The sequence below is a fragment of the Athene cunicularia genome (genome assembly GCF_003259725.1).
Source record: "Athene cunicularia isolate RWA chromosome 15 unlocalized genomic scaffold, athCun1 chr15_part1, whole genome shotgun sequence".
NCBI lineage: Eukaryota > Metazoa > Chordata > Aves > Strigiformes > Strigidae > Athene > Athene cunicularia.
The window spans coordinates 13,226,815-13,252,427 of record NW_020799121.1 but is presented as its reverse complement, the minus strand read 5'-3'; the positions used below and the strand labels follow the sequence as shown (position 1 = coordinate 13,252,427).

General features: G+C 45.0%; 2 protein-coding genes across 2 annotated transcripts; one reads left to right on the top strand and one right to left on the bottom strand.

Moving 5' to 3' along the window:
• The first annotated feature begins 68 nt into the window (after nt 1-68).
• Nucleotides 69-10,955, top strand: RHOF (ras homolog family member F, filopodia associated). Its single transcript, XM_026859713.1, has 4 exons — nt 69-163; nt 7,308-7,417; nt 8,171-8,305; nt 10,441-10,955. Exons 2-4 carry the CDS (start codon nt 7,382-7,384, stop codon nt 10,603-10,605), a joined length of 336 nt encoding a protein of 111 aa, XP_026715514.1. The 5' UTR covers nt 69-163; nt 7,308-7,381; the 3' UTR covers nt 10,606-10,955.
• Nucleotides 10,956-11,641: 686 nt separating this feature from the next.
• TMEM120B (transmembrane protein 120B) lies at nt 11,642-22,535 on the bottom strand. Its single transcript, XM_026859969.1, has 12 exons — nt 22,524-22,535; nt 21,913-22,031; nt 20,833-20,949; nt 20,009-20,068; nt 19,560-19,655; nt 18,617-18,706; nt 16,457-16,522; nt 15,461-15,522; nt 15,120-15,212; nt 14,637-14,701; nt 14,396-14,464; nt 11,642-13,475 (listed from the first exon to the last, which is right to left on the bottom strand). The coding sequence occupies exons 1-12, from the start codon at nt 22,533-22,535 to the stop codon at nt 13,362-13,364; spliced, it is 963 nt and encodes a 320-aa protein (XP_026715770.1). The 3' UTR covers nt 11,642-13,361.
• Between the last annotated feature and the right edge of the window lie 3,078 nt (nt 22,536-25,613).

The following is a 25,613-nucleotide window of genomic DNA, read 5'->3' as shown; positions in this document are numbered from 1 at the left end:
GGGCTGGGGACCGCCCGGCGAGCGGGCTGCGACCTGCTGGGCCCTGGGTGGAAACCGCTTCTCTTCCCTTTGCAGCAATACGCGCCGTCCGTCTTCGAGAAGTACACGACCAGCGTAACGGTGGGCAAAAAGGAGGTCACCCTGAATTTGTACGATACCGCAGGTAAGGGGTTTCTCGCATCACACCTTCCGTTTTCCCAGTCCCAACAGTATCGGGCGGCAAGAGGCAGTTTCTGTGTGCCTGGTGGGATGGGACCGTGCTGGGTCACCGGCCTGGGACCGAGCCTGAAACCTGCCCTCAGGATTTTGTAATTTCAAACAAATAAACAGAAACTGCTTTTACCGGCATAAAACACAGCTCCTGGGGACATGCCCTTATTTCTGTTCCAGCTGCTTTTGTTGCGTCAACTTAAACTGGATTGATACTCAAAGACTGTAAAGCTGGACGTATTTTCAAACTGCTTTCTATCATACTTTGAGCGTAATATCACAGTTAGGACCGCTAGAGATTGAAGTACAAACAAAACAACCACCATTACCTGTTGCGTGCATAGATGTGCCTTCCAGAAAACTAAAGGTTTGCTCATCTAATGGCAGTTCTAGCCATGGACTCATTCATCGTCTTAACAACACAGTTTATGAAGAAAATCACATCAAATAGCAAACATATCTGAAGGTATTAAAAGCATACCAGTTCCCAGATGCAAAGCATAACACAATCAACCAGGAAAATATTTTAACCTCCTGCCATGTGTGGTCAAGTAGTGAAGGCAAAAAGGGCTGGTTTCTGTTCAAAATAAAAGGGCCATAGCAGTAAAAGTTACTTGAGAATGCTGGTAGTTTGTTCAGGTTCATTTCAGGAACTTGTGAAACGCTTTGTGTTCAACTTTTTTCAAAGTTGCCAGACTGTTACCCAGCTGCATTCCTAAATGAACCCTAAAATTGACACGTGCTCCGTTTCAGCTCAGTGTAAATCATCTGTTTCAGTTCAAGGCTGTGAAGTTGCTCTAAATTTGCACCAAGACAAGTAAGAACTGAATGCAGTCCATATTCATTTTTAATAGTAGTAAAACACACTTACCTTGTTGAATACCATACATGATATCTGAATAGATAATTTTAAAGGTTTTTAATCTAAAAGTGAATTTTATTAGTAATCTTTACTGCAGTATAGTAAGATCCTGAGCACCCAATTTGCCATTCTATCTTCCTGTGTCAATGTTCTCGAGTCCGGTGATTTGGATAATGTAGCTTCTACTGAATGGCAAGGGGCTTGTGTTTAAGTCTTAAAGGAAAAGACAAGGTCTGAAATCTTGTGTGAGCAACCAAAGAGGGGTTTCCTTAATATAGCGTGTTGGCACAAAGAACTTGCCACAGTGAAGTTGTCAAGTTTTCATGTTTACTCACTGTCGGTGTGGAATTTTTGCCTGTCACACAGTTCTTGATACTCGGCCAGCTCTCGCACCATGCTGCAGCTTCCAGCATTTGCCTCTGGAGTCTTTTCCAGGCTTTAAGGAACATGGGCTGGCTGCAGAAATGGCAGTAGGTAGGGCAAGTTCGATATTGCAGCACTGAACTCTCGCAAGCCTGACATAAGTGCCCGGCTCCTTGCGTCACGCAGGGAGTTCAGCTCTGCGCAAGACCTGCAGCTGCTAGCAGCCTGGAGAGTGCTCACTGAACCCAGGGCTGGCAGCTTATCACAGAATCATAGAATGGTTTGGGTTGGAAGGGACCTTTAAAGGTCACCTAGTCCAACTTCCCTTCAGTGAGCAGGGACACTTTCCACTAGATCAGGTTGCTCAGAGCTCCATCCAACCTAGACTTGAATGTTTCCAGGGATGGGGCATGTACCACCTCTCTGGAAAACCTGTTCCAGTGTTTCACCAACCTCACCATAATTTTTTTTTCTTTATAGCTTGTCTAAATCTACCCTCTTAGTTTAAGACCATTACCCTATGACTTATCGCAACAGGCCATGCTAAAAAGTTTGTCCCCAGTTTCACCCCATTTCCTTGTTCAAGCATGTAACTTTAGCAGAAAAGTCTACCCTTCCACATTTAGTTCATAGCTATAAATACTGCCTTGGACCAAAGCACTGCCCCATTAAAGAATAGCATATTTGTCTATCATAAGACACTTTGGGAAGCAGAGATGCTGTTGTTACCTAGTTGGCAGAGCTCTTCCCCATGAAAGAGCAATTGCTTTCAATTTCTCACCTGGAAACCTTGAAATCCAACATGCTTCACCACCCAGAACAGTGTTAGGGCCACCAGGCTACAAGTTGCTAGAGGTTGCTGACACTTTTCTCCTCCCTTCCTGTTAAATTTCTTTTACTTTGCATAAGACACATGAAGATTATCAAGTGCAAAGAAAGGGAAGACATTACCACCTCAGTTAAGGCATTTGCTTGGGAGGGGGAAAGACTCAAGTTCTGGTTCTGTTTCAGAGCTGCTTACATAGTTTTATGCTACAGATTGGTGTCATACTCTATACTCCAAGCAGCTTTTCATCCTTTTTCTGAAGCTGGAAGTTATGCTAGAGGAAGAAGTCACTTGAGGACACATTTTAATCCCATCCTGTTTTTAATAATACAAAACTGATACTAAGTTCCTTAAGGGTTGGACTGAGACCAAGAGTTGTGTCCTGTCCTCTAAGTTCAGATAGTGAAGCAAGAGAAGAGCAAGGGGAGCGTCCAGTTTGGGAGACAAGAGAGCTCCTGTCCCTCTGCCACATGGATACAGCACGGGACATGCAGTTTTGCAATCAGTGTTTCAGTATGTTGACTTGTTTCTGTCATATCACGCAGCAGCAGCTCATTAAATTCCTCTCTCAGCTGGGTGATGATCTGCTGGGTGTACAGCAGCAATTCCAGTTTAAAGAGGAGTCTAAACATAAAACTTGCTACTGGAATTACAGTGGTTTAACAGTGCAGCACGTCAGTCTTATTTTATGAATCATCTGACTTACTGAACTGCTTGAGTTGGTCTTGCTTTTTTTCTAAAATCCTAAGACAGCTTTTGTGTTTTTCTTCTCAAGTCTGAAAGGTTCCCAAATCATTCAGATTATCAGAAAGTCATTTAAATGGGATCAAAAGGATGTAAACCCATTTCTGAGGTGAAGGGCTTAAGTGAAGCATTATGTAGCAGTATAGGGGAGAAGGCAAAGCTGTTCTTCTAAAAAGCATCACTGGATCTTCATGTGCAGAAGGGACTTTGATATAGGATCTTGCTAAGAGCAACACTAAGTAGAGCTGCATGTACTTCAGTGTCATGGGAAGGTAAAGGACAGGTTCAGCTCCGTGGGCTGTTTCAAGTTAGAAGGATTCTTTGTATTGTCAGCTCCTGTGCAGCTTGAGACTTTGAGCTTGTCCTACTTACTGAAGGAGAAGGACACAAATAAAGCACCTAAAAATCAAACATTCCAAGCTACAAAAGATTGTGGGTTTTCTTTACAGGAATTTTGGTAACAAATGAAGTTAATGAGTTAGTCTAAAATATGCTAGAATAACAGATTTTTGTGAGACTTTTGTACTGTGCCACTGTATCTTCCTGATCAGACACCTCTTGCTGTTGCAGGAAGTTGGTGGTATACATATGCAATGTGTAAAGGCTTTGTAACATCACTTGTCTGCAAACAGGCTTTGCAGCTGCTTACCCAATTAAGTTTCCATTTCTTGCTGTGCTCGACTGAGGCAAAGGCATTGAGAGGTAAATTAACTCTGTTGGTTTTTTACATACTAGGGGAGCCGTGTCGATGCTTTAGTGGCAGTTCAGACACAAGGTTCAACGCCTGATGCTGTTCAGTGCAGGACTTTCTCAGACCAAAGCGAAGAGCTCTGCTGGGCTGTGGAGGAAGTAATGTCTCATCATTGTGGGTGCTCACTCTGACTGGCAGGAAGCACACGCAAAGCCTCCAGTAGGGTTTTTCAGGTCTGTAATGACAGATGCACAGCATTCTGAGGCCTTAAGAGAAATTTTAAAAGCTGGTATATGCAAGAATAATTTTCCGTAACTTTGAAAGGGAAGGTGTGCCCGAGGAAGACAAAAAAACCCCAACTTTTTAATTGAAGTGTGCCCCCCCACACACACTCCAAGTGTCCTCTTCTACTGGTCTTATTCCTGCCAAGAACATATTTCCCCATTTTTTAAAAAATGAGTAGTAAAAAATCATAGCTAAGAACCATGGTATTCCCATGGAGCCTGCAGAATAACAAAGCAAGGAGAATTGGGTGCATTTCTGTGTGCCTCTGAGGGCTCACCATCGCATGGTTCCATGTCGATCTTAAACCATGAGTATGAGTGTGGAGTATTACAGATAACATGTGGCCATATTGAGGAAGTGGTTGGCTGCTCTGGGTGACAGGATATTGTGTTCTTCCTTACCCGCTGGCAGTTGGTGGCAATGGACATGCTGGTAGACTCCTAGGCTGGGAAGTCTTGACTCTATCATTTACCCTCAGTGGCAGTGGATGCTGAGCTGAGCAACGTGCAGGCTGGCACTTCTTCGGTGGTGAATTGTGAAGGGTGAAGAAGAACAGAGGAGAACAGGCATGTGAGACCGAGATCTGTGGTTTCACTTCTCCAGTTCACCCTCAACCATCACCTGAGGTCCCGCCCCACCAGTGGCTTACACAGCATGTCACAGAGGCATGCAGGAGTGTGATCTTTGCAAAAAATTCGCAAAGTTTTTCTTTAAAAATAGCAAATGGGGTCCCTGATGCTACAGTGAATTGAGGCAAGCAGAGGAAAGTCACAGATACACTCACACATATATTTGTATTTAACTGATTCTTCCACAGCATGCTTTTTGTTAATTGGGGAAAGAAAACAGCTACCTGTGCTTGAGGAAGCACACGGGGGCTTTGCATATACATTCAGTTAGTGCTCAGGTTCATTTTAAAACTCTTCTTCTAGAAGACCTAAATCTGTGCCAAATTAGCTCTGACCACAGACTGAGCAGCTTTACAGAAAAAAAGTCTCCCAGGCCCTTTCTTGCATTTCATCAGCAGCACTTAAGGACAGGGGGTGAAAGGGATTGTTTTCAGTGAGAAGGATGTCAATGTTTAGACACAGCTTGATCTGGATCCTCTTACATCCTCAGCAACTGAAGAACTGCATCTGAGCTCTTCGAGAATAGCTTCCTCTCCTTCCAAGTGAGCGCTGCAATCATCCGACCATAATACGAGTTAAGCAATTACCATCTAACCTTCCCCCTGTGGTCGCTGCACTACACCTTGTTCTGTGCTCTGTATTTGAAATTCCAAAGATATCTGGAGTTGCATTTTATACAGCAGCATTTTCTCATCCATTTATTTTCTCAGTTTGCTTAAGAAAAACAACTGCACAGCTGGTTGTGAAGATGAAGGGGCAGTTCACTGGGGCATATCTAGTTTCTGACTTGCAATACCGCATATTTGTGTCACAACACTGAAGACACCTCTTCTGTTACTCCATCCAGGAGAGTGTGAATTTAGCTGTATGTTCTGATTCCAAGCAAATGAACACGTTTCTTCCAAGGGGACAATCCTGTCTGCCTCGCAAATTGCCACCAATAACTTGGAAGACCTTTTCATTTTACAAGCTACATTGGTAAAAGCTTAGAGACATGAACTTGAACAGGGAAAACAGAAAATCATACACAGCACATAACACTAGAGAAAGTTAGGAGAGAAAAAAAAAAAGTTTGGTACCTGATGCGTTTAATGCATTTAGAGGATTAGCTCAGCGACAAACTGGTAAATGAGTTGCAGACAAGTAGGTGGATTTGGGAAAGTAAGAAGGGCTAAGCACTACAGTCTTTGCTCTGAATGTTTATACAACATGCATCATTTTGTCAATTGTCTGTTATTTCTGGATTAAACCTTGAGGGATCAATCCTCCTTCATTCTGCATCTCGCCCATGGAGCACGCTGCTCTTGCAGGAACTCAAATACAGAGTAGTCCAAACCTGAGATTCCCGTTTTACAAACATCTCAGGCAAACTGAGTAATGGCTTACCCAGTAGGGATTGCCTTGTAATAACCTGTTTCTCGATCCATCATTTAAATTAAGGAGGGGAGCAAAGTATTATAGAATTACTTGCCTTCTGGTATCTGCAATTCTTCAAATTGCAGCTACAGCCAAGCATGTTGGCTAAGAGTGGTAAGTATGTGACTTGGGACTGAGCCAGGTGCCAGGGCGGGAATAATTGGTATAAAGTCAGGGCATGCTGAAATTTTCAGCATCCCTTCATTTGAAATATCAGTACAAAGATTTGAGATGTGTAACTTCCCTGTAGGGCAGTTTCTGGGCTGTGTTTATGTTGTGATCGTGGGAAGGAATGGCATTCCCAAGTCTCGTTTTGGAAATTTGGTGCATCAGAGACATACCTGATTCCAGGGGCAGCATTCAGGTGGCAAATAGATCTTCTACAGACTGCTTAAATCATGGTTTCTTCCTTATTAAGTCTCTGTAAAAATCTCTAAAGATTGGTTTTACTGAGCAGCCAACTATATCTGGTAATGACTCTCTCAAAGCAAGACACCTGCAGACCCCAGCGTGGTGATCACCACTAAGTTATATGTACAGCAAGGGGAAAGGGACAGTTCTCAAGCAAATTAGCTTCCTCTTGTCACATCACGTGCTAGAATATCCCTAATCAGAAGTATGACAAATCCCCTGCTTTTCCAGAATTCAGCAGCATCCCTAAGATTTGCTGTGTAGTCCTGCTTCAAAGACCAGTTAAGCCTGGCTCATGTCGCGGCACGTCTTGTAAAATCACGCACGGGGTGCTACAAGGAGCAGTGGTGCTAAAGGCACAGCGTGCTAATTGCTGCTGCTTCTCAGCTTTCTGGGCTGGGAAAAGCAAGTTTGCCACCAAGATTTTGACTTCAGCATTCACATCTCGCAGATGTGGTGTTTCTTTCCCTCACGGCGTCGCATGTGCAAATGTATTTGGGAGAATGGAGCCACTGCCAAATTACAAATGTTTTAATCGATAACTGTCAGATTCCTCTTGCTGATTTTGCTTGTGAGCAGCAGCTTGGCAACTGGTGATTAGAACTGTTTCTATGTACTTAGCAGTAGGACAAAGCAGGCTTTTTATTAAAACTTGCCAAGGACATGTTTTTATATTCTAAAGCATCAGTTTTGTCAGTGAAGGGGAATCTCCTGCATTTAAGGAAAGAAATTGTACAAGTGTGGAAAACTTGCAGTCTATGCAATTCTAGTACTGTTGTTCTTGAACTCAGGTATGGATCTTTATATATTCCCATCATACTGCTTGTTAAGGACAGAGGCTGCTTTCATCCAAAACATTCTCTGTTTCAGGGCAGGAGGACTACGATCGGCTACGACCACTTTCTTACCAGAACACAAACGTCGTGTTAATTTGTTACGATGTCATGAACCCCACTAGCTATGATAACGTAGCAGCTAAGGTGAGAGGCTTTCATAATTGCTTCAACCTTTTAAAGGAATTGCGTACACCTGATATATGTCAGATTAAAAAAGCCAGTGCTTTCAGTGTCCCGTACCCTGGGCGTGTGGATGCACAGATCACTCCTCACGCGCTGAGCTGCGGGTCACAGACCTTGGACCTGGAGCTCACCTCTCCACAGCTCCTAAGTGCTCCGAGCTGGGATTGACTCTGCACTACACTAAAATGATCAAACACCAGCTGTGAGATCGCTGCTGTATCTGCAGCAGTCTCACATGACCAACATCACACACCAGCATTTTACATTCAAGCCTGCTTCCACCCCATGCATGTTTAACTACAGGGGAGATGTAAGCAGCCACTTGTCTGTACTAGGATTTCTGTAATGCTCCGAAGTAGAAGTGAGCATTCCTGTACAGAGCACCAGCAAAACAAAGCAAGACTCAGTCCAAATTCTGCTCTTAAATACAACTTTAGAGAAGCTCTTCTGAATTTAAGCAGATGTTAAATAAGTACTTTGGCACGGTGACAGATGCCACCTATGTTTTTATAAAGCAGCTGACTTTGGGTAGGACTCAAATATTTCTGTAATGCAAATAGTGCATGTCAGGCCCCTACCACTAGATTAACAGCTTTCAAAACTCTGAAATTGCAGCATATATTAAGTGCTTGTTCTGTTCCTTGGCTTTACTGTTTTGATTTCAGAAAAAAATTTAAAAAGCCAGATGTGAAAGTTTTATTTTTCTACCATCAGTGGTATCCTGAAGTGAATCACTTCTGCCGAGGCGTTCCGCTCGTACTGATTGGGTGCAAGACAGACCTTCGGAAAGACAAAGAACAGCTGCGCAAGCTCAGGGCCTCTAAGCAGGAACCCATTACTTACAACCAGGTAAAGAGAAGTGAATTTAAAGCAGTGTCCTCTTGACAAAAGATAAAGCACGCTTACTTCCATGGCATTGTTCCTCACAAGTGCAATTGCAGACACTCCAAAATTAGGTGACTGCAGTGTCCAGGTAAAGAAATTATTGACTGTCAGCACTAACAGGGGTTTCTGTAAGTCCCTTCTGGAAGTGGCCAAATCACCACCCAGTTTTAGTACCAAAATAAAGAGAAATTTGAAGACTGTTTTGCATATTTTGGAGTGTCTGAAAGGACACTAACTAGCTACGCCTTCTAGGCTCGTTATATCTCATTCTTGTTCCCTTTCACAGCTGGGTTACGGCTGTTACAAATTTTTAAGCCCCAACAAGTTTGACTCCCTTCGTAATTTTTATTAGCATACATTGCTCCCATCACTAGTACTTTGATCAGACTTGTGATAAAGACTGGAGATGCTAGGATGCACATTACAGGATTAAAAATACTGACCATCCTGGAAAAAATGTGTTTTGCAAACACTATTTAAAAATAAATCCTTTCAAGGACAATAGCATAAACATCTCCAAGGCTTCTCTAACATAAGAGGCTTTTGTTTGAAGTCTCTAAAGTAATCTTAACCAAAAAAATCTACATATCACATGTTTTCAATTTTAAGTATTATGAAGCAGCGAGACTTACAACTAGTGTTAGAACACTGGCATAGCTGTCCTAGGTACAGGAGAAACAGTGATGGAACACCTTGTCCCATGTCACACAAGACCTTTCTGCTCTGGTCTCCCATTTTTTCTTTTTTTTTTTAAACTACAAAGCCATCCTTCTCCCATCTCAAAGCAAAACCAGCGGCTTTCGAACCATTTGAGACACAAGGCCGGGGAACAGGGTTAAGTACACCATGACCTTGAATGAATCACTACTTTTTCTAAACAGCAAGAAAAGAAACTGCAACTGCGTCACCACTGAACCACACGGGGACTATTAGCTTGTTTTCCTTGCGCATAAGATGAGACGCCCATCTTGTCGCTTCGTGAACAGCTGCAGATTGTCCCTCATTTGCATTAATAACTCCCTTCATCACCCTCATACATGAGGTTCAGGGCAAGGAACAAACACTTTTGGCAAGTCTGCTGAGGCCTCATGCAATTAGATTCCAGGGCCCACACAATGTACAAACTTTGTCTCCTATGTGAGCCCTCCCACTTGGTTTTTCTCCCCTTAAATATACACTACCTCAGTCTTTTACAGCTGATGGCATCTTGAGTCATGCGACGTGATGTTTCCAATGCCAGGCACAGAGGAGCTGAACAGTATCTGCCAGCACTGCAGCTTTACAAACAACTGGAAGGAGACAAACTTCGCTTAAACATGCTGAAGAAAAATCCCCCTATAGAAGCCCGAGTGCTCAAGTGACCCCACTCCCAGGGTTTATACTGAATAAATGCAGAGTTTGTGAGCTGTGGGTTGCAGACCTGGAATTCACACTCCAAGGCTCTCACAAGCATTCAAAACTGGGGGCTGACTCTGCAATGACAATAAAAGGATCACAAGCAAAGTAAGAAGTCGCTGTGTTTTGTTTGTAGTGATTTTGTGCAACCAGGATTGCATGCAAACGTTTTAGATTCTAGTCTGTTCCCATTGCATGCGTTTGGGTGAGGCTGAGAAACACAGGCACCCATTTGTGTATACGAGGATTTCAGCCGAGCCCCAGTGATGCTCCAGATTCTGTTCTTGCATGTGACATTCATTACTAAAGGTGACATCACATAATAGTTAAGACCAGGCCTGAAAAAAATACCATGGTGTAGACGTCTTATTCTCACTTAAGTATCTACCTCTGCATTTCTTTTAAACGAATTTAACCCTGAGAAAGATTTTTTACAGCAGTCCGCATTTTAGATAGTCTTCAATGGACAGCACTGTTAGGCCAGGCTCTAGATCAACATAGGAGGAAAAAGCCTAGTTTATTTAACAGTGCCTCAGTTTATTACCAATGCCACTTACACTCCAGCACTATACTCAGAGGCAGCTTCTTTCTTCCTGACCTCATGATACAAAGATGTACAAAATAATTCCCTTTCTTTCCCATCTCACCTTCCTTCTCTCATACATTGGGTTTACATATATTTTCTTACCTTTTGTTCTTTCCAGGGTGAAGCAGCTTGTCAGCAGATTAATGCAGAAGTTTATCTGGAGTGCTCAGCAAAATGTCGTGAAAACATAGAAAAGGTTTTTAAAGAAGCAACTACCATCGCACTGAATGCCATGAAAAAAGCCAAGCGCCAAAAAAAACGGACAGTGTGCTCAGTGTTATGATCTGGACTGCAAGACAGCATTGACTGCGTGAGAGCCAAGCGATGATTTTTAAAACAGTATAACTTGAAAGACTTTTTTTTTTTTTTTCTTTTGCTTGTATTCCTAGAACAATTTTTATTTTAAAATTTTAATTATTTTTAGTATTTTGCACTTTTCTTGCACTGTTCTCACAAAGTTTTCAAAGCTCTTTATCAAGGTTAACTGATACCGCATGCCTTTGTCCATCTGGCTTTTGCTCCTCACTGCCAACAACCACCAGTCAGGTCTTGACTCACTATTTAAACTGCAGTGAAGAGCAACTGCTACTAAATGACTTGATTAGTGGGGTTTTCTTCCTCTGCAAAATACCTGTGACAGAAAAGCCACATCTTTAAGAAGTGATGTTAGAGCAGCTTATGAGGCACCTTTGAAGAGACAGAAATGAAGTTTTGTCTTTACATTTTCAAATTAATTCAGCCGGTGGCAGTGGTGGCCTCAAGCTGCCCCCAGGGCACAGATGGAGTGTCCACTACTGCCCCTATACCACTGGGCCAGCTTTGCAGAGCTGCACCTTTGGAGACCTTTCAAGGCCTGCTGCTGGAATAGGAAGTGGTATTTATCAATGGAAAGGCACCAGCTGCTCCAATTCAGAAATGGAATTATAATGGAAAGTATTTAATTTACAGCAATCAGAGCTAGAAGTACTCCAAGCAGCTACTATGTGTAAAGGCAGTCCTACAAGAAACTGTTACAGTTTATTTAATACATGACAGATGCAAATATTGATGCATGTTAGGGGAAATACTTAACTCACGTTCATTAACTAATGAAGTAATCTCTACCGCTGTAAATTAAAATTTTCCCTTTTGTGATGAGGGTGTCACTTGCCTGTTCTGTTTAAGGATGAGGGGTGCTCCCACTGCACAACCTACTACATGTGCCTCGAATCTCCTAGTGATTGCTCCTAAAATCTGAGATCTCGCTGCCAGAGGATGTGCAAATCCTAGTTAGAGCAGCTTATGAGGCACCTTTGAAGAGACAGAAATGAAGTTTTGTCAGTAAAAGACACAGAACAACCCATCAACTTACCTGGTACAAAACTGAAACATCAACGTACAGGAAGTTACAGATTTACCATCAGCTCCACAGCAGGAATCTTGCTTTTTTTAATCTGAGTTTCTCATGCTGCAGAACTCAAGTTACTCGCCACGTGCAGAGCTCCCCACCCCTGGAGAACCAGGTCCACTGCTCGGATCCAGCAGGTTCCAGCATCGCTCTCAAAATAAAACAATTTACATTTCATAAATGGAGCGTTCAAAGGATTTAAAAAAAAAACCCAAAAAACTCACAGGGTGTGCAAACGTCAGAAGTTAACATAGAAAGATACATCCCAGTTAGCATGAAAGTAGTTCAAAATATGCAAATTGCAATTTATTGTTCATGCCCACAAGACAGTGACGCTGTAAAGGTAATTTTGCTAGCGTCGCAGCAACAGAACTGATAAAACCATTTCAAGTCTGTAGTGCATATATATATATATATATATATTTCTTCATGAGCACACTTACTGGGAGAAGGGCATCATTTTCCAGTCACACTCTGCCAAAGCATATGCCCAATTTGGGCTTTGTACTAGCTCAAAGGAAGCTTTCACCGTTGGGAAAGACCCTGCCTAAAGCAGCTCACAATACTGCAGCTGGCCTTAGGAGGTGTGGATGTTACAGCACCCAAAACAAGCTTATTTGCATGAGTCAGGTTAAGTTCAAGCAGCACAAGGAGTTAAGCAGGATGGCAGTCAGTATTCCTCCTCTGCCATCCTCCTGAACAACTGTTTACATTCTCTTAATTATTGGTACAAGTGCAGCATCTAAAGAAAGTATTTGATATTTCTGCTGAGCCTTTCCTCCCCTTTCTGGAATGGCACTAGGAGCAAAAAAATACTGAGAACAGAAACCAAAGTACAACGGCACTTATTGCCACTGATCAAGGCCATTTTAAGGAAAAATAGTGTCTCGAAAAAACAACCTGAAGGACAGTATATTTATTATTAAAAAGGGGCTGAAGCAGCTGCATATTGAATGGTTTATTTTGGGTCTGTTCCAGGCCTGGACAGATGACCTGGTCTCCCTGGAAGAGGGCTAGCAGACTTCCCTGCCATTTAAAAACTGGTTTTGTTTTCAAAAGAGGATTTCTCTTCTTTAAATAGCTTTTTTAAAGTGTATATAGCAGCAGTACAGTACAAAGATAGGTGGGTTTTGTTGGTGGGTTTTTTTTGTCTTCACAGTACACACAGGTTAGTATTGCCACTGAAAATATGCCCTAAACAAATGCCTTTAAAAACCAATATTCGCTCTGTGCTACTGATCAGCCTGGAGTGTTCATAAACCTTCGCAAATCCAATACCCAGAATTTAAATAATAAAACACGAAAGTGTTAAATATCATTCCAGAATTGGAATTACAGTAGATCCCACATTCTACCAATGCTGCTTTGCTGGGCAGATACATGCTGCTCTGTATACAGAAAAAAAACCCCAAACAAAAAGCAAACACGTTTTGTATTAAATATACATAAATAGCAGGACTGCGGACTGGAGAGCCATGCTTGCGTTAATACTGAGTCTGTGCTGGCAGAGTCCAGATCCTTCACCAAACACGGGAACAGATGAGTCCTTCCGAGCCTGTCCATGGTGTAGCTGGGGTTTAGCAAGATCCGTCCCACACCCAGCGCCTGCTGCGGGCAGAAGGATGGCAGCCAGCATGCCAAGGACAGGTAGTTCACAGCTTCTTCATTTTGTCTTTGTTTTTTTGGAGTTTAGTGTGCACCACTTTGAGAGTAGTGAGGAAGTTCCCAAGGAAGAGCAGCAGAAACGTGAAAGCCAACACAAAAACCTGAGAGGGGAGGAGGAAAAAAAAAAAAGAGGAAAAAAGGTAAGAACTGAGGGTACTGCTTTGGCCACATTTAAGTGAGCTCTGATGGGGCTTGGTTGGCAAGTCCAGAGATCCAAGGAGAGACAATCACAGCCAAATACATCCAGCTGTGTGGGTTAATAGGAAGTATATTTTTATCATGATCATTTAAGTAGCATTTAAGACTTCTTAATATTATAACATGGATTATATTTAACACTGCTGGACTCTACCAGACAGTAAAAATAAAATCATTAAGTCCAGTTAATGTGGCACAAGCATGTTCATTGAGCAATAACACGTTTCTGTGGGAAGGTGTGTTGCTCCTGAACAAAGCAAGCACGTGAGTTACAGCAAGATCTGACCAAAATAAAGACCATCAGATTATCTGCACCACTACACGTGGTCCAGTCTGGATCTACAGGAGCAACTCTATAGCTGGAAAATGAATAGACATGTTTGATGGGTGACAGCAACTGAGAAAACAAGTGGAAAGATCCCTAAAAGTGGGGAAACAAAACAGATGATACGTTTTGAAAGTGACTCACTGCCATAATTTTTTTGTCATATTTTTATATGCGTAACCCATGGATTAGCCATAAGAACCACCAGCAACTCAGCAGGCACTGTTGTAAATGCCCATAAACTCGAGGAATATGGAGAGTTATTTACCCATACATATTTTCTTCCCCCTACATGCTCTGCCTTTCAGTCTGTGTGGTCACCCGTGGGTGCAAATTTCTCTACAGTACTCACATTTATTTTGAGTTCTCTTGTATAGGCTCTGTGCCACATCATCCTGAGATATTTATATGGGGTCAGATGCCCAAATATCTAAGGATGTGGTTAAACACCCCCTCTTCCCCTGCTCTGTGCTTTTTCTGAGCAGAACCAACACCCACCTGCCATTCTTTGCACTCCTTATGCCTTGACAATCCAAAAAGCGTGATTGCATTGTATAGCTGCCAGAACTAGAAAGGGGAGAAAAAAAAAGGCAATTTCATTACTAGCAAAAAACCCCAACCTTAGAAACATTTGCCACAGGTATGTGTAATCCAAAGCACCTTTTTATGGTGCTTCAACCGCAGTGGCAAACCCTCCCCAGCCCTGCACCAGAGGGAGGAATGGAACTGCCCAACTTACATGCCCAAAGAACAAGAAGGGAAGGAGAAACGTCAGCCCCCGCCACATCCAGGACTGAAATCCTTCTGAAAAAGGTTGACAGAAGAGACGGAGTGAGCACAGAAGAGCCAGGACTGGAGCTGCAGCCCTCTCTGCCCAGACCACCTCCTAAGGGCTATTCCCATCCTGCTCTGCAACAACCACCCCAATATACATAAAATATATTAAAATATATACTTGAAGGTGTGGTAACAGGAGGACAGTGAAGACTGGGATAACCAAAGCCTCCATTTAACCCTCTCAAGAGCTGATGGAGATAAGAGTCTTCTCCCAACCCAAGGAAGGAGCTAAAGCCTCACTCCCCTTCCTGCCTTAGGACACAGGCAGCAGGGGAGGGGGTGGCAGATCTGTAAAGCTCACTCTCAGAAGGCCACACAGCCCTCTCCCTATCGCCACACCTAAAACCTGTGCAAAAACTTCACAAAGTGCTGCAGAAAACCTCACCTACTGTAAGGTCCAAGTGGTTTCTCTCCCCCAAAGCACGGAGTCTGTAAAGGCAGCCCCTTTGATAATAATACTGTAGGAACTGAACGCAGCCTGGAGAAGAGAGAAAACATCACTGCATTGGCTATTCGGAAGTATGACAAATGTATCAAACTATTTTAATAATGTTTAATCCAACAGCATTTAATTAGTTTATATTTGTACATTGCCTATTTATATGTAGTCTTTATATTCCTACAGTTTAATACTCCAGTATTTACCAAAAAAAGGTCTTTTCTTCTAAGCACATAAAGATACAAAACTATTTTATCCCGTGAATTAGCAAAGTAAGATATACTCACTCTGAAATATTGAAAATGCTAAAAATTGACTGCGAAACATTTGATACATGAGTCCATCTGGCCTGAAAGCAAAATACAAAGGAGATCTATTTGATAAAAAGCGTATGATGCAGTGCCCTTCCCCTTCGCCGCCAAGCCAGACCCTGTTAGCAAATGAAGCGAGCAGCTGGTCCCCAGCCCACTCCCCCCCACTGGGAGCCCAGAGGGTGCTACAGCCACACATGGCAACTCTGGAGTGGAGGAAATGCTCTCATTGATCAGGTTTCCTCTCTCCAACACATATAAATGCTTCCCCCTCTTATTCCTTTGCTTATCACAGTTTTCTCCAGGCAGCAGTCAAAGCCGTTCAGCAGCGTCTGCATCCAGAATCCAAACGGTGGAGCGGGGCGTGGTTGTGCTCCTTATCCTAAGGGTAGTTCAGGGCAGACAGAGGACAGGGGACCTTCTGCTCCAGCCGCTATGTCATTCCTTACAGATTCAGGAGCAGAAACATTTGTTGCTTTAAAGCAATTTTTAATGATTAACTAATCAGTTCATGCCAAAGCTGAGCCAGGCTGTACACAGGCTGCATCGCTGCATTCTTTGACCAACACCACCACCCGTGGGAAGGCAACTTGCATTTTTGGCTTTAGACTTGGTTTGTAGTCTGGGTTCAGTAAAAGCACCAAACAGATTTATTCTGTGGTGTCCTCCCTCTCAAGCAAACTGCTGCTTGTTTGCTTCATTACACAGAGACAGAAATCAGGAGACTTGCAGAGATTTTGCTACCACCAGCACAACTACAGCTCAGGGTTTGGTGTGTTTTGTTTTTTTTTTTAATCAGCAGTGTAAATACAAACTTGCAGTGTTGTATTTATCACTGAAACCTTCTGTAACATCAGACAAATATGAAGTCTGATGCTTCACCATGTGGCCACACTGGATTTAAATGCTCAGATGATGCAAACACTTGAAAAAAAGGCTTGAAGCACCTTGAGCAGGCGAGAGCACACTCACCACGTTAACATTACTCCAGACAGGAATGTGGAGACGTAGTGGTGAGACACCCACCAGCCTTTGATCCTGAAAAGAAGAAACATGGCAGTTAGACCAGAAACATGGATTTTAGCATTAATAAGTCTGGTTTTAAAGACAAAAAAAGAGAAAGATCCTGACTTGGGGGAGGAAGAGGGAACAAAATAGATGGCCCAACTCAAGCAAAAGGGGTGCTGTGGAACACTGTCCCGGTGATATGGCTTAGCTGGGGCACGAATCCACGACTGCTGGAGGGAAGCTCAGGACTGGGGCACATCTCGTGTGCTCCCACGAGCTCTCCAGCACAGCAAGAAGCAGCAGTTGCTGCAGCCCAAGGTACCGCCGTGACTAATGATGCACAAGTTTCAGCCCACACACCCTTTTTTTTTTCCCCATGCCACGCAAGTAAGTGATGTTTCCAAGTCCTTCCTATGAGGTGGCTGTTTCTTTCAGACATGAACGCTGCAGAAAGCAAGGGCTGTAGCGAGGCAGAATCAAGAAGTGAAGAGCTACCCCAGGGACGGCGCTGCTTTGGAAGGTAAGTCAGCACAATGGGTTAATCTGGGGCATTTTCAACCAAAGGTGTGTGACCTCTAACACAAGACAGCACCCTCGTTGCTGTGACCAACCTCAGTGGGTGTAGTGAGCCCAGGCTCAGAGGTTTCTCTGCTGGCCTCAGGCCATCAACTTTATAACCCCATGTTTTGTTTTCTTCCTCTTGGTCTCTGGCCCCACAGCGATACCCTCTCTCTGGAAAGCACCCCAAGCCAAGACATCACACTCACAGAAGCCCTAGGAACAGCCGTGCTTGTGGAAGAGACTGCTTCATCCCTGTTCCCCACGGTCTGCACTGGGAACTGTGTCCTCAAGCAGCTCCCAGAAAACAGTTTTTAAGATTTTGCCCCTCAGCAAAGCAGGAACATCCTGATTTTCCCACCACACAGCCACACTGGTGCCTGCCTCCAGGCACAAACCCCCTCTTGCATCAGGAGTGCGGACCCCAAGCATCCAGCCAGCAACGCCAAGATTCCAGAAACGCTCCCTCTTGTCCCCAATTTTGAGGGGATCATAGAAGCAACTGGCTGCAGAGAGGGAAGTGACTGGCTGAAACAAAGAGCCATGAGCTGCTCCTAGCTGATCATTAGATATTGCTACTTAATTAGCACAACACTGATTCCTGTTACTAACGAAAGTGCAGGTGCAGCCCTGTATAAGCACCACTACAAGGGAGCATACCAGTTCTCTCTGCAGCATTCAGAGCAAGAATGCCTGTGGGAAGCTGGGCTAACACCATGCTGACTGCTCAAAAGGTGACAAACGAGACAAGTTAGAAGCCCAATTAATTAATGCAACGGGGAGCTGCAAACATTGGAGCAGCAGCCACCACTCACCCCGCAGCAACACCCGCGGGAAGAGACGCGGCGACTGCTGCGGCTCCCCTGCACCAGCCCATCTGGATGATGAAAACTGGGGACGTGCAGCCATCAGGTTATTGTAAAAATCTAACACCAGACTCCAGGTTCCACACAAGCACAAACTCAAGCAACTTCTTGACCCAGACCCGAGGGAGATACTCCAGAAGTGATTCGCCAGCAGGACCTCACCACCCTGCCTTTGGATCCTACTAAGAGTGCCATAAAGAAATGAGACCTTGGAGTAAGGATCATCCTTCAGTTAACTTCTCTTTACACAATTATCCCCTCATCGCCAACGTTCCCTTAATACAACTGTGATTTAGTCATACACATCACAAGATGTGGCAGTGACCTGGGGGGCAGCCACACTAACCACAGGGTGTAGAGCCAGTACCTCAGGTTGGTCCTTTCACCAAACACACACACACACACACACTTACACCCAAGAGCACATCTACAGCTAACCCATAGCTACCAAAACCAGCCAACGCTTTGCACCAAGAACTTACAGACTTTTAGGAAATACACCTTCTCCTCCCCAAACCTCAGGTGGCCACATCTGCTCTTGGAAGTGACCATGGAGAAGGACATAGACAACAGACCCTGCATAGAGGTATCAGCATCTTGGATTTGCTGAGCTTCAGTGCCAAACCGAATCACCTTTTATTCCTTGTTTTTCTTTTAAGGACATTTCATGCTTTAAATAGTTTTGCAGGTGGCACAGTACCTTGATCCATTGCTAATGAGAATGCTTTCCCGTATCGTCAGCGTGCAGTAATACCACACTAACAGAAAGTTAAACACTTCATCTGTCACCCTGTGATAGAAAAAACATACAGTAAAAAAAAATCCTATTAAATAAAGACACATTAAAAAAAAAATTCCCTACTTTTCCTCCTCCCCTTGGGCAGATGGAAACCTGCCCAAGTGAGGCCATAGACACAAAGCCCCAGCCCTGAACATCCCTAATCCACATGCAGAACTGCAGACGTCAGCAGCACCGCCAGGCTCCGAGTCCTTTCCTCTGGGAAGTGCCCCGTGATATAACACTGCAGATCTTGAGCCGATAAGCAGGTATGCAGAGATGACATTAATTCCTTCTGAAGGAGAGAAAGCACCATGGAAGCAGTGGATGATCCAATTTAGAAAGGCATTTCCAGGCTAATTCAATGAGTAGATTCCATGAGATCTATATAAATCCAATCAACTAAAAGAGCAGAAGAGCATTACTCTTTGGGGGGGAAAAAACTCCCCAACTTTATTTTGCCATTTGCAAACCCCCGAGGCCAAGAGGATTTGGGGCAGCCTCTGTATAAGGCAGCATTGTTCCCTGGTATGATCCTGCATTCACCCAGACCCACTGAGGTCTCTGTGGAAGGCCCCGGCTCCAGCATCTTCCTGATTTTAAAGCAAAACTGAATAGTGGAAGCTTGTTGGTGCTCAGACACTTAGTTACAAGAGACTCCAAAAAGAAGTTAAACAAGGAAAAGTGAGCAGCTAAAGTACAAGTCCTGCCGGTGTCGAAGAAGAGGTGTAAAAGCTGTCCTGCTCTCCAGCTGTTCAAAGCCTAAACATTGCCAGAGCCTCTCCCACTGTCCTTAACAGAAGGGAACAGTTCAAACCCAGCACGTTTTTATTCAAAATACTTGATTAAAATTAAAAAGGCTTACCTGTAGTGGAGAATAAACCTGCAGGCAACGGCTCCGAGCAACAAGATTATCGTCAGATAAAGTTTGAATTTCTCATACTCATCCTTGTAGGCGAACCTGAAAGGGAATAGCAAGTGCTTACAGACACAAGTCTGGTGGTTTACTGGAATGTGGCTTCACTTTTTTCAAACCAGATACAAATCCACATGCCAAGCCCAGAGACAGAGGTTTTGCCTGAAACGTTTAGACGGCTTAAGTCCATAAGAGCTCGTTTCTTGCTTAAAGGCAAGTGATGAACTGAATCCATCAGAGCTACACAAAGTATCAGGTCATGGTCCAACCTGCCCACCCTCGATGTTTCATTTTTTATCAGAGCTCAGAGAAACCCATTCCCGTCTCTGGACTTCAGTCCACACCCACAGCTGGCCCCAGAGAACCCCAAATTCGCACACGTGGAAACACTCACTCACTTTGCTTGGTTACTCAGGAGAGTCACATTCACATTTCCCAGCACCAGATTTAAGTATAAGCTGGAAGACAAAACCCAAGAGCAGACCCAAGTGAGTTTCATTTGAACACCACAGGATGACCCACATTGGAGCTGAAGAGACCAGCGCATCTGCCAAAACCACGTTTGCTGTAAGTTTTTAATTAAGGCAAACTGGAGAGGTAAGACTACAGATGAGGATTTAAACATGTAAAAATTGGTCAGCATTTCCAAGAAGTTAGAGAAAAAGTTTATTGTCCTGGTCCCTTTTCTGCACTGAAGTCTAAGAGTGAGGTATGTAGTGGGCACTGTCCAAAACCAAAAATAACAGGGAGAAATTGGAAGACAATCTTCTGACAAAAACTTCCAAGGGGCTGCAGCATTGCACAGCCTTTGACAAGTGAAAGAAATTTGTCCTAGCAACCCCACTTGAAGCAAAGTATAAATTTTAAGTCAGTTGAAAACGCTACTGAAAGAGAGAAAATTCTTGTGCTGATTTAGTCTTAAAAAAAAAAAAAAAAAAAGGAAAATATCAATGTGACACACTGATTGCAAGATCTTTTGCCAATGCAGGATTACTTTTATTTTAATAAGAAAACCTGCACTGCCTACACGCAGTACATTTACATACACTTCCAGCTAATGAATTCTGTGTACAACTGACACAGCAGCTCAGCAAGAGATTTATGACTAATCCAGTTTTACATGTATTTCTTCAACACGCACATTATCCTTCGGGAACACCACCGCTGCGAACACTTGAAATCAGCTTTCCTGGGGCACACACCTCCCCAGCAAGGCACATACCCGTTCTTCTTCGGCAAGTAGGCTTCCATGTCAAAGAAAGCATTTTGCCTCTCCTTGATCTGGGTGCTGATCTCCTGAATGAGAGCAAACTCTTCAGGACTGGCTCTGGGCTTGCACCTGCAAGAACACGGAAACAAGATATTCCTGTTCATGTTTTTAACTCCTTTTTATTCCAAAGGAAAATAACGTTGTCATAAAACCCACGCTGTTAAAAAGCTAACCGGGTTGAGTCAATGCCATTGCACACTTTGCTCCTGTATTTCTACAGCACTCTTTGGCTTACCGTGATTTTATTTCACTGCCTGGTTTATGCTGTTGTAGGTTATTTCAACCAGCTGGTTTATAAATCAGCTTCTCTTTTCATCTCAGCCCAGTGACAAGATCCCGTATTTCTTTCCTAGTGGACCACTTAAAAGAATATTGTGCTTTTTTGCAGGAACTCCTTCCACTTTGGGAACTTTGTGCACAGTTTCAGGCACTGCCCCTGCAGAGGCTGCAGCTCTTCAGGCATGAAATATTTCAGGACGTAACAAACCGCACAGCTGATGATTTACTGACAAACTGTGGTTTTACCAATTAATATAAAACAGAGAGCAGTGCACAGCAGCATTAGCAACCCGTGGTGTCAGAGGTGGTGTATTCAGACCTGCACACAAGGAATTTAGCATGTGGCTCCTGGGGATCAGCCGAGCAGCCAGAGACAGATCCTTCCTGTAAATCCACCCAGGAGCAAGTTACACCTTCAGGTTCAAGAATTGATGCTGGTCTTTCAGGACAGCTTATGGAGCAAAGCTTTGCTCACCTAGCAAAGCACAGGGACCAAAAGCTGTACGGTCCTGCAGTGTATGGCACATACTACAAGGATGCAAACCCACACAGGCTCCCAAAGAGATCTTCTTTATTTTCAGGACAGTTATGAACATTTTACCTGGCTGTGGAGGCAACTCAAGAATAATATGGAGCAAAATTGCCACCACAACACAGATTGCTTATTAAAACACTAAAAATCCAAACATTTCAGCCCTTTGGGAATGAGAAACATCCTATCCCTGCCTTCTCCACCCTCCAGGTGTCCTTTACCGTTGCAGAGTGTGCTTCAGATCCTTTAGTGTCTTCTTCTGCCGGTGTATGGAGCTGCTGCAGGCTGTCTGCAAGCTGGTGACTTCTTCCAGTTTCTGCCTGTAAACTTTGTGTGTTTCCTGCAGGAGAAGAGGAGATGAATGGTAGGAAGAACCCTTCCAGGTTACACATTGCATTTGGTCCTCATCTCTGAAGGAACCAAGCAAAACCCTGTTTTTTGGGGAGTCAAGAGGCACCCCTGCAAACAACCCAGGAGGGGATGATGTTAAACCAGTGCAGATCCAACACAGCTTAAACGGACATTGATGAAGTTCCTGCAAACTAAAGAGCGTCCTCCGCACTCATTTAATTTCCTCTTTCTAACAAGCTTTCCCATTCAGAAGCTCTCGTTCCACTCACCCTGTAACGAAGCCCTAATCCTCCGTTTGATCCCAATCTGTTCCTATCAAATGGGTGGCTAAATCACAGAGCAGGATCTCTGATTTCACAGCCAGATTAAATCTGGGAAAAAAGAAGAAAGATGAGGACCCAGAGGGGAAGGGGAAAAAAAAAAAAAAAAAGACACAAAACCAGCTACAAATCCACGCCTCAGGGTTTAGATGCCTCCTGACCACCACTGCCATCTTGACCCCAGGTATGTTCAAGCAACCCACTGCCCCATACTCTGGTTTAAGAGCTTAACCCATCCCCTCCCTGTGGCATTAGACGGTGCTCCTTGAGAGGAACTACTTTATTGATCCCCTGAAGTCCACAATTAGTGTTTGACTGGCTATAACGAGGATGCCCTAAGCAACTGCAGGTCCACTGAGAGGTGTCTGCTCTCACACCCCTCCCTCTGCTCGTGAGTAAATGTGTTCTGTCTGCTTTTCCACCCTTTGCAATGATTTCACCACCTTCCCAAGTGCAGGGAGACCTCAGGGAGCACTAACCAGACACCAAGCAACGTCCTCTGGGCAAATTTAAAGATTTATAAGAACTTGGAAAACTGAGTTTGCAGAGGCAGTGCCAAGACAAGGCGCGGGTTAAATGGCTATTTGCATGGCTGCTTTATCTACCAGCACATCAGAAAATTACCACTGGTTTTCCCAGACCATAAACATGGTGGTAAAACCATACAAAACAAATCTTTGCTTTCCTCCTCATTGGGACCTGGCTGTTACCTGTTCACTATTTACAGGAGCAATGCAAAACAAGCTCGGGTATCCGATTTACAAACCTTAATAACCAAACTAACCATGTCCAGGCACTGCAGCTCTCATCACTTCAGGATTGGTTTGGCTTTGCTTTAGCACGGGCAGGACTTTGGGGCTCCCTGGATCACACAGTATCTTGTTCTGTTCTCTAGATATCATGCAACATCCCCTTCTGCACAGAAATCCTTCCTCAGAGCCAGCCTGACCCTGCCCTGGGCAGCTTGAGGCCATTCCCTCGGGGCCTGGCGCTGGCTCCTTGGCCCCAGAGACTCATCCCCCCTCTCTGCCCCCTCCTGGCAGGGAGTTGCAGAGGGCCAGGAGGTCTCCCCTCAGCCTCCTCTTCTCCAGACTGAACCCCCCCAGTTCCCCCAGCCGCTCCCCAGCAGACCTGTGCTCCAGACCCTGCCCCAGCTCCGTTGCCCTTCTCTGGCCACGCTCGAGTCACTCAATGGCCTTTTTGGGGTGAGGGGCCCAGAACTGAGCCCAGTCATTGAGGTACAGCCTCACCAGTGCCGAGTACGGGGTAAGATCCCTTCCCTGTCCCTGCTGGCCACGTCAGTGCTGATGCAAGCCAGGATACCACGGGTCCCCGCTGTCCTGAGGGGATGCTCAGTGCTGCTGCACAGCAGCATCAGCCCCTTCAAGGCCCCTCAAGTCAGAGCTCCCCAAATACAAGCATAGCCCCAAGTGCCATGTGGGCACATCAGGGGCAGAAACTACAACCAGAGTCCAAGGTCCTCCTCTGCAGAAGGAAGACACAGCCCCTGACCCAGAACTTACAACGCACTTATAAAATATGAGACAGGGCAGGAGTGCACTGAAACACAGAGATCATTTTGCCCCACAGGGCCAGCATTGCTCTCGACACACACACAAAAATCTGCCCATCATCAAGTTTCTTTTCCCTGCTGGCATTGCACTAGAGACCCTTTTAGCAGAGGTGACCAAAGTACCCTGGAAAACACCCTCCAGGTCTGAAACTCAAGCAGCACCTCCTGCACAACCCCAGACCAGCATTTCCAGCCAGAGACAAGGGTGTGGAGGAGGGTCAAGCTGCTGCCAGGAAAACCAGGCTCCTCAAGAGCAAGAGGTGCCACAAATGTGACCAAAAAGCCACGTGCAAGGGCAAGCATGAGAAGCATGAGCAGATACCCACATCGAAGTACTTTCTTACTAAACAGTTGGGTTTTCTAACCCAACACATCACAGTTTGACTTGAATCAAGTTCAGGAGCACAGAGCCTTCCTCCAAAGCACATTTAAGCACCATCAGCATCTCACAGAGCTGGAGCAGAGTCACATCCTCAGGACAGCACCTTGCTCCCCTCTTCTGCAACCCGCTTTCAGATATAAGCTCTGCCTGTGAGCCCTGAAGCTCTCAGAAAATGGATGTTAGTCCAACTTTTCACCTCTACAGTACTAACCACGGGGCAGTGATACCTTGTGTCACCAGGAGCTGCTACCCCACCCAGCAGCATTTCTACTCTCCTTTTACAGATGGGGAAACTGAGGCAGGCATAAGTCACTGACATTTTGCTGTGGTTTAGGTCAGACTTAAGTACCACACTCGGCGAGAAGGCCAGTTGGAGCACACAGCAAAGAAGTGATCAACAAACTATGCCAGCTGGTGCTCCCCTCCAACACCCAACCACCACCTTTTCCTTCTGTTAACTAGCGTACAACCTGAACTGACTTTTAATTAAGACAACAAGCTAAATCTGGAAAAATCACACTTTTTTTTTTTTAATTGCAGCGCACGTTCTGTTTAACAGCCTAAAAGAGGCTAACAGCCATGCAGAGCGAGAACAGCCGGTCGTGTTTTAAAACTGGCTTCAAGATTTAAAGCACATGTACAGGCACAGCGTCGATGACATACGGGGACGGGAAGGTTTCTGGAGGTAAAAGCATTTTGCAAAAACAGCTCTCAGTCCTTGCTCCGACATCTTTCTGTCCATCAATGCACTCTTGCGAGATGGATAAACCGCACTTGAAGCCCTCATATCCCACCACAGGACATTACATTCCGTCTCGGCGATGCTGGCAGCATTGGCACTGCCAGCATCACTCTGTGCCACGCCACGAGTGCACAAAAACACCAGGTCCCCCTTTTTCCAGCCTTTCCCCGCTGGCGGGACGTACGTCCCCATGTGTCCTCGGGTACCCGGGTCACGGCCGTGGCTTGGTCTGGGGTGTCCCATGGGGGTGCCGGTGCACAGCAGCGTTTTTGGGGTGCCGCGCAAGGCTCTGCCTCCACGCACAGCTGCGTGCTCCGGGCCCGCACCCCAGACCTGCAGCCCAGGCGTCGTGAGAGGCGCGGCCCAGCCCGGCGCAGCCCACCCGGGGCCTCTCCCGGGAGCAGCGAGCAGGGGCTGAGCCTCCCCGCACCCCTGGAAGCTCCTCACTGAGGCCGCCCCAAGGCGGGTGGGTGGCGGCCGGGGCAGGGGGGCAGCGCCGGGAGGGTTGGGGTGCGCACCCCGCTCCTGCGAGCCTTGCGGCTGCGCGCCCGGGC

Excerpts from the sequence above, each read along its gene's own strand:
- RHOF (XM_026859713.1), top strand. The coding sequence starts at position 7,382 with ATGAACCCCACTAGCTATGATAACGTAGCAGCTAAG. Across the intron at positions 7,418-8,170 it reads ATGATAACGTAGCAGCTAAG|TGGTATCCTGAAGTGAATCA; the intron begins GTGAGAGGCTTT and ends TTCTACCATCAG. Across the intron at positions 8,306-10,440 it reads AACCCATTACTTACAACCAG|GGTGAAGCAGCTTGTCAGCA; the intron begins GTAAAGAGAAGT and ends TGTTCTTTCCAG.
- TMEM120B (XM_026859969.1), bottom strand. Across the intron at positions 20,950-21,912 it reads CTGAAGCACACTCTGCAACG|GTGCAAGCCCAGAGCCAGTC; the intron begins GTAAAGGACACC and ends GTGTTCTTGCAG. Across the intron at positions 14,702-15,119 it reads CCACTTGGACCTTACAGTAG|AAGGATTTCAGTCCTGGATG; the intron begins GTGAGGTTTTCT and ends AACCTTTTTCAG.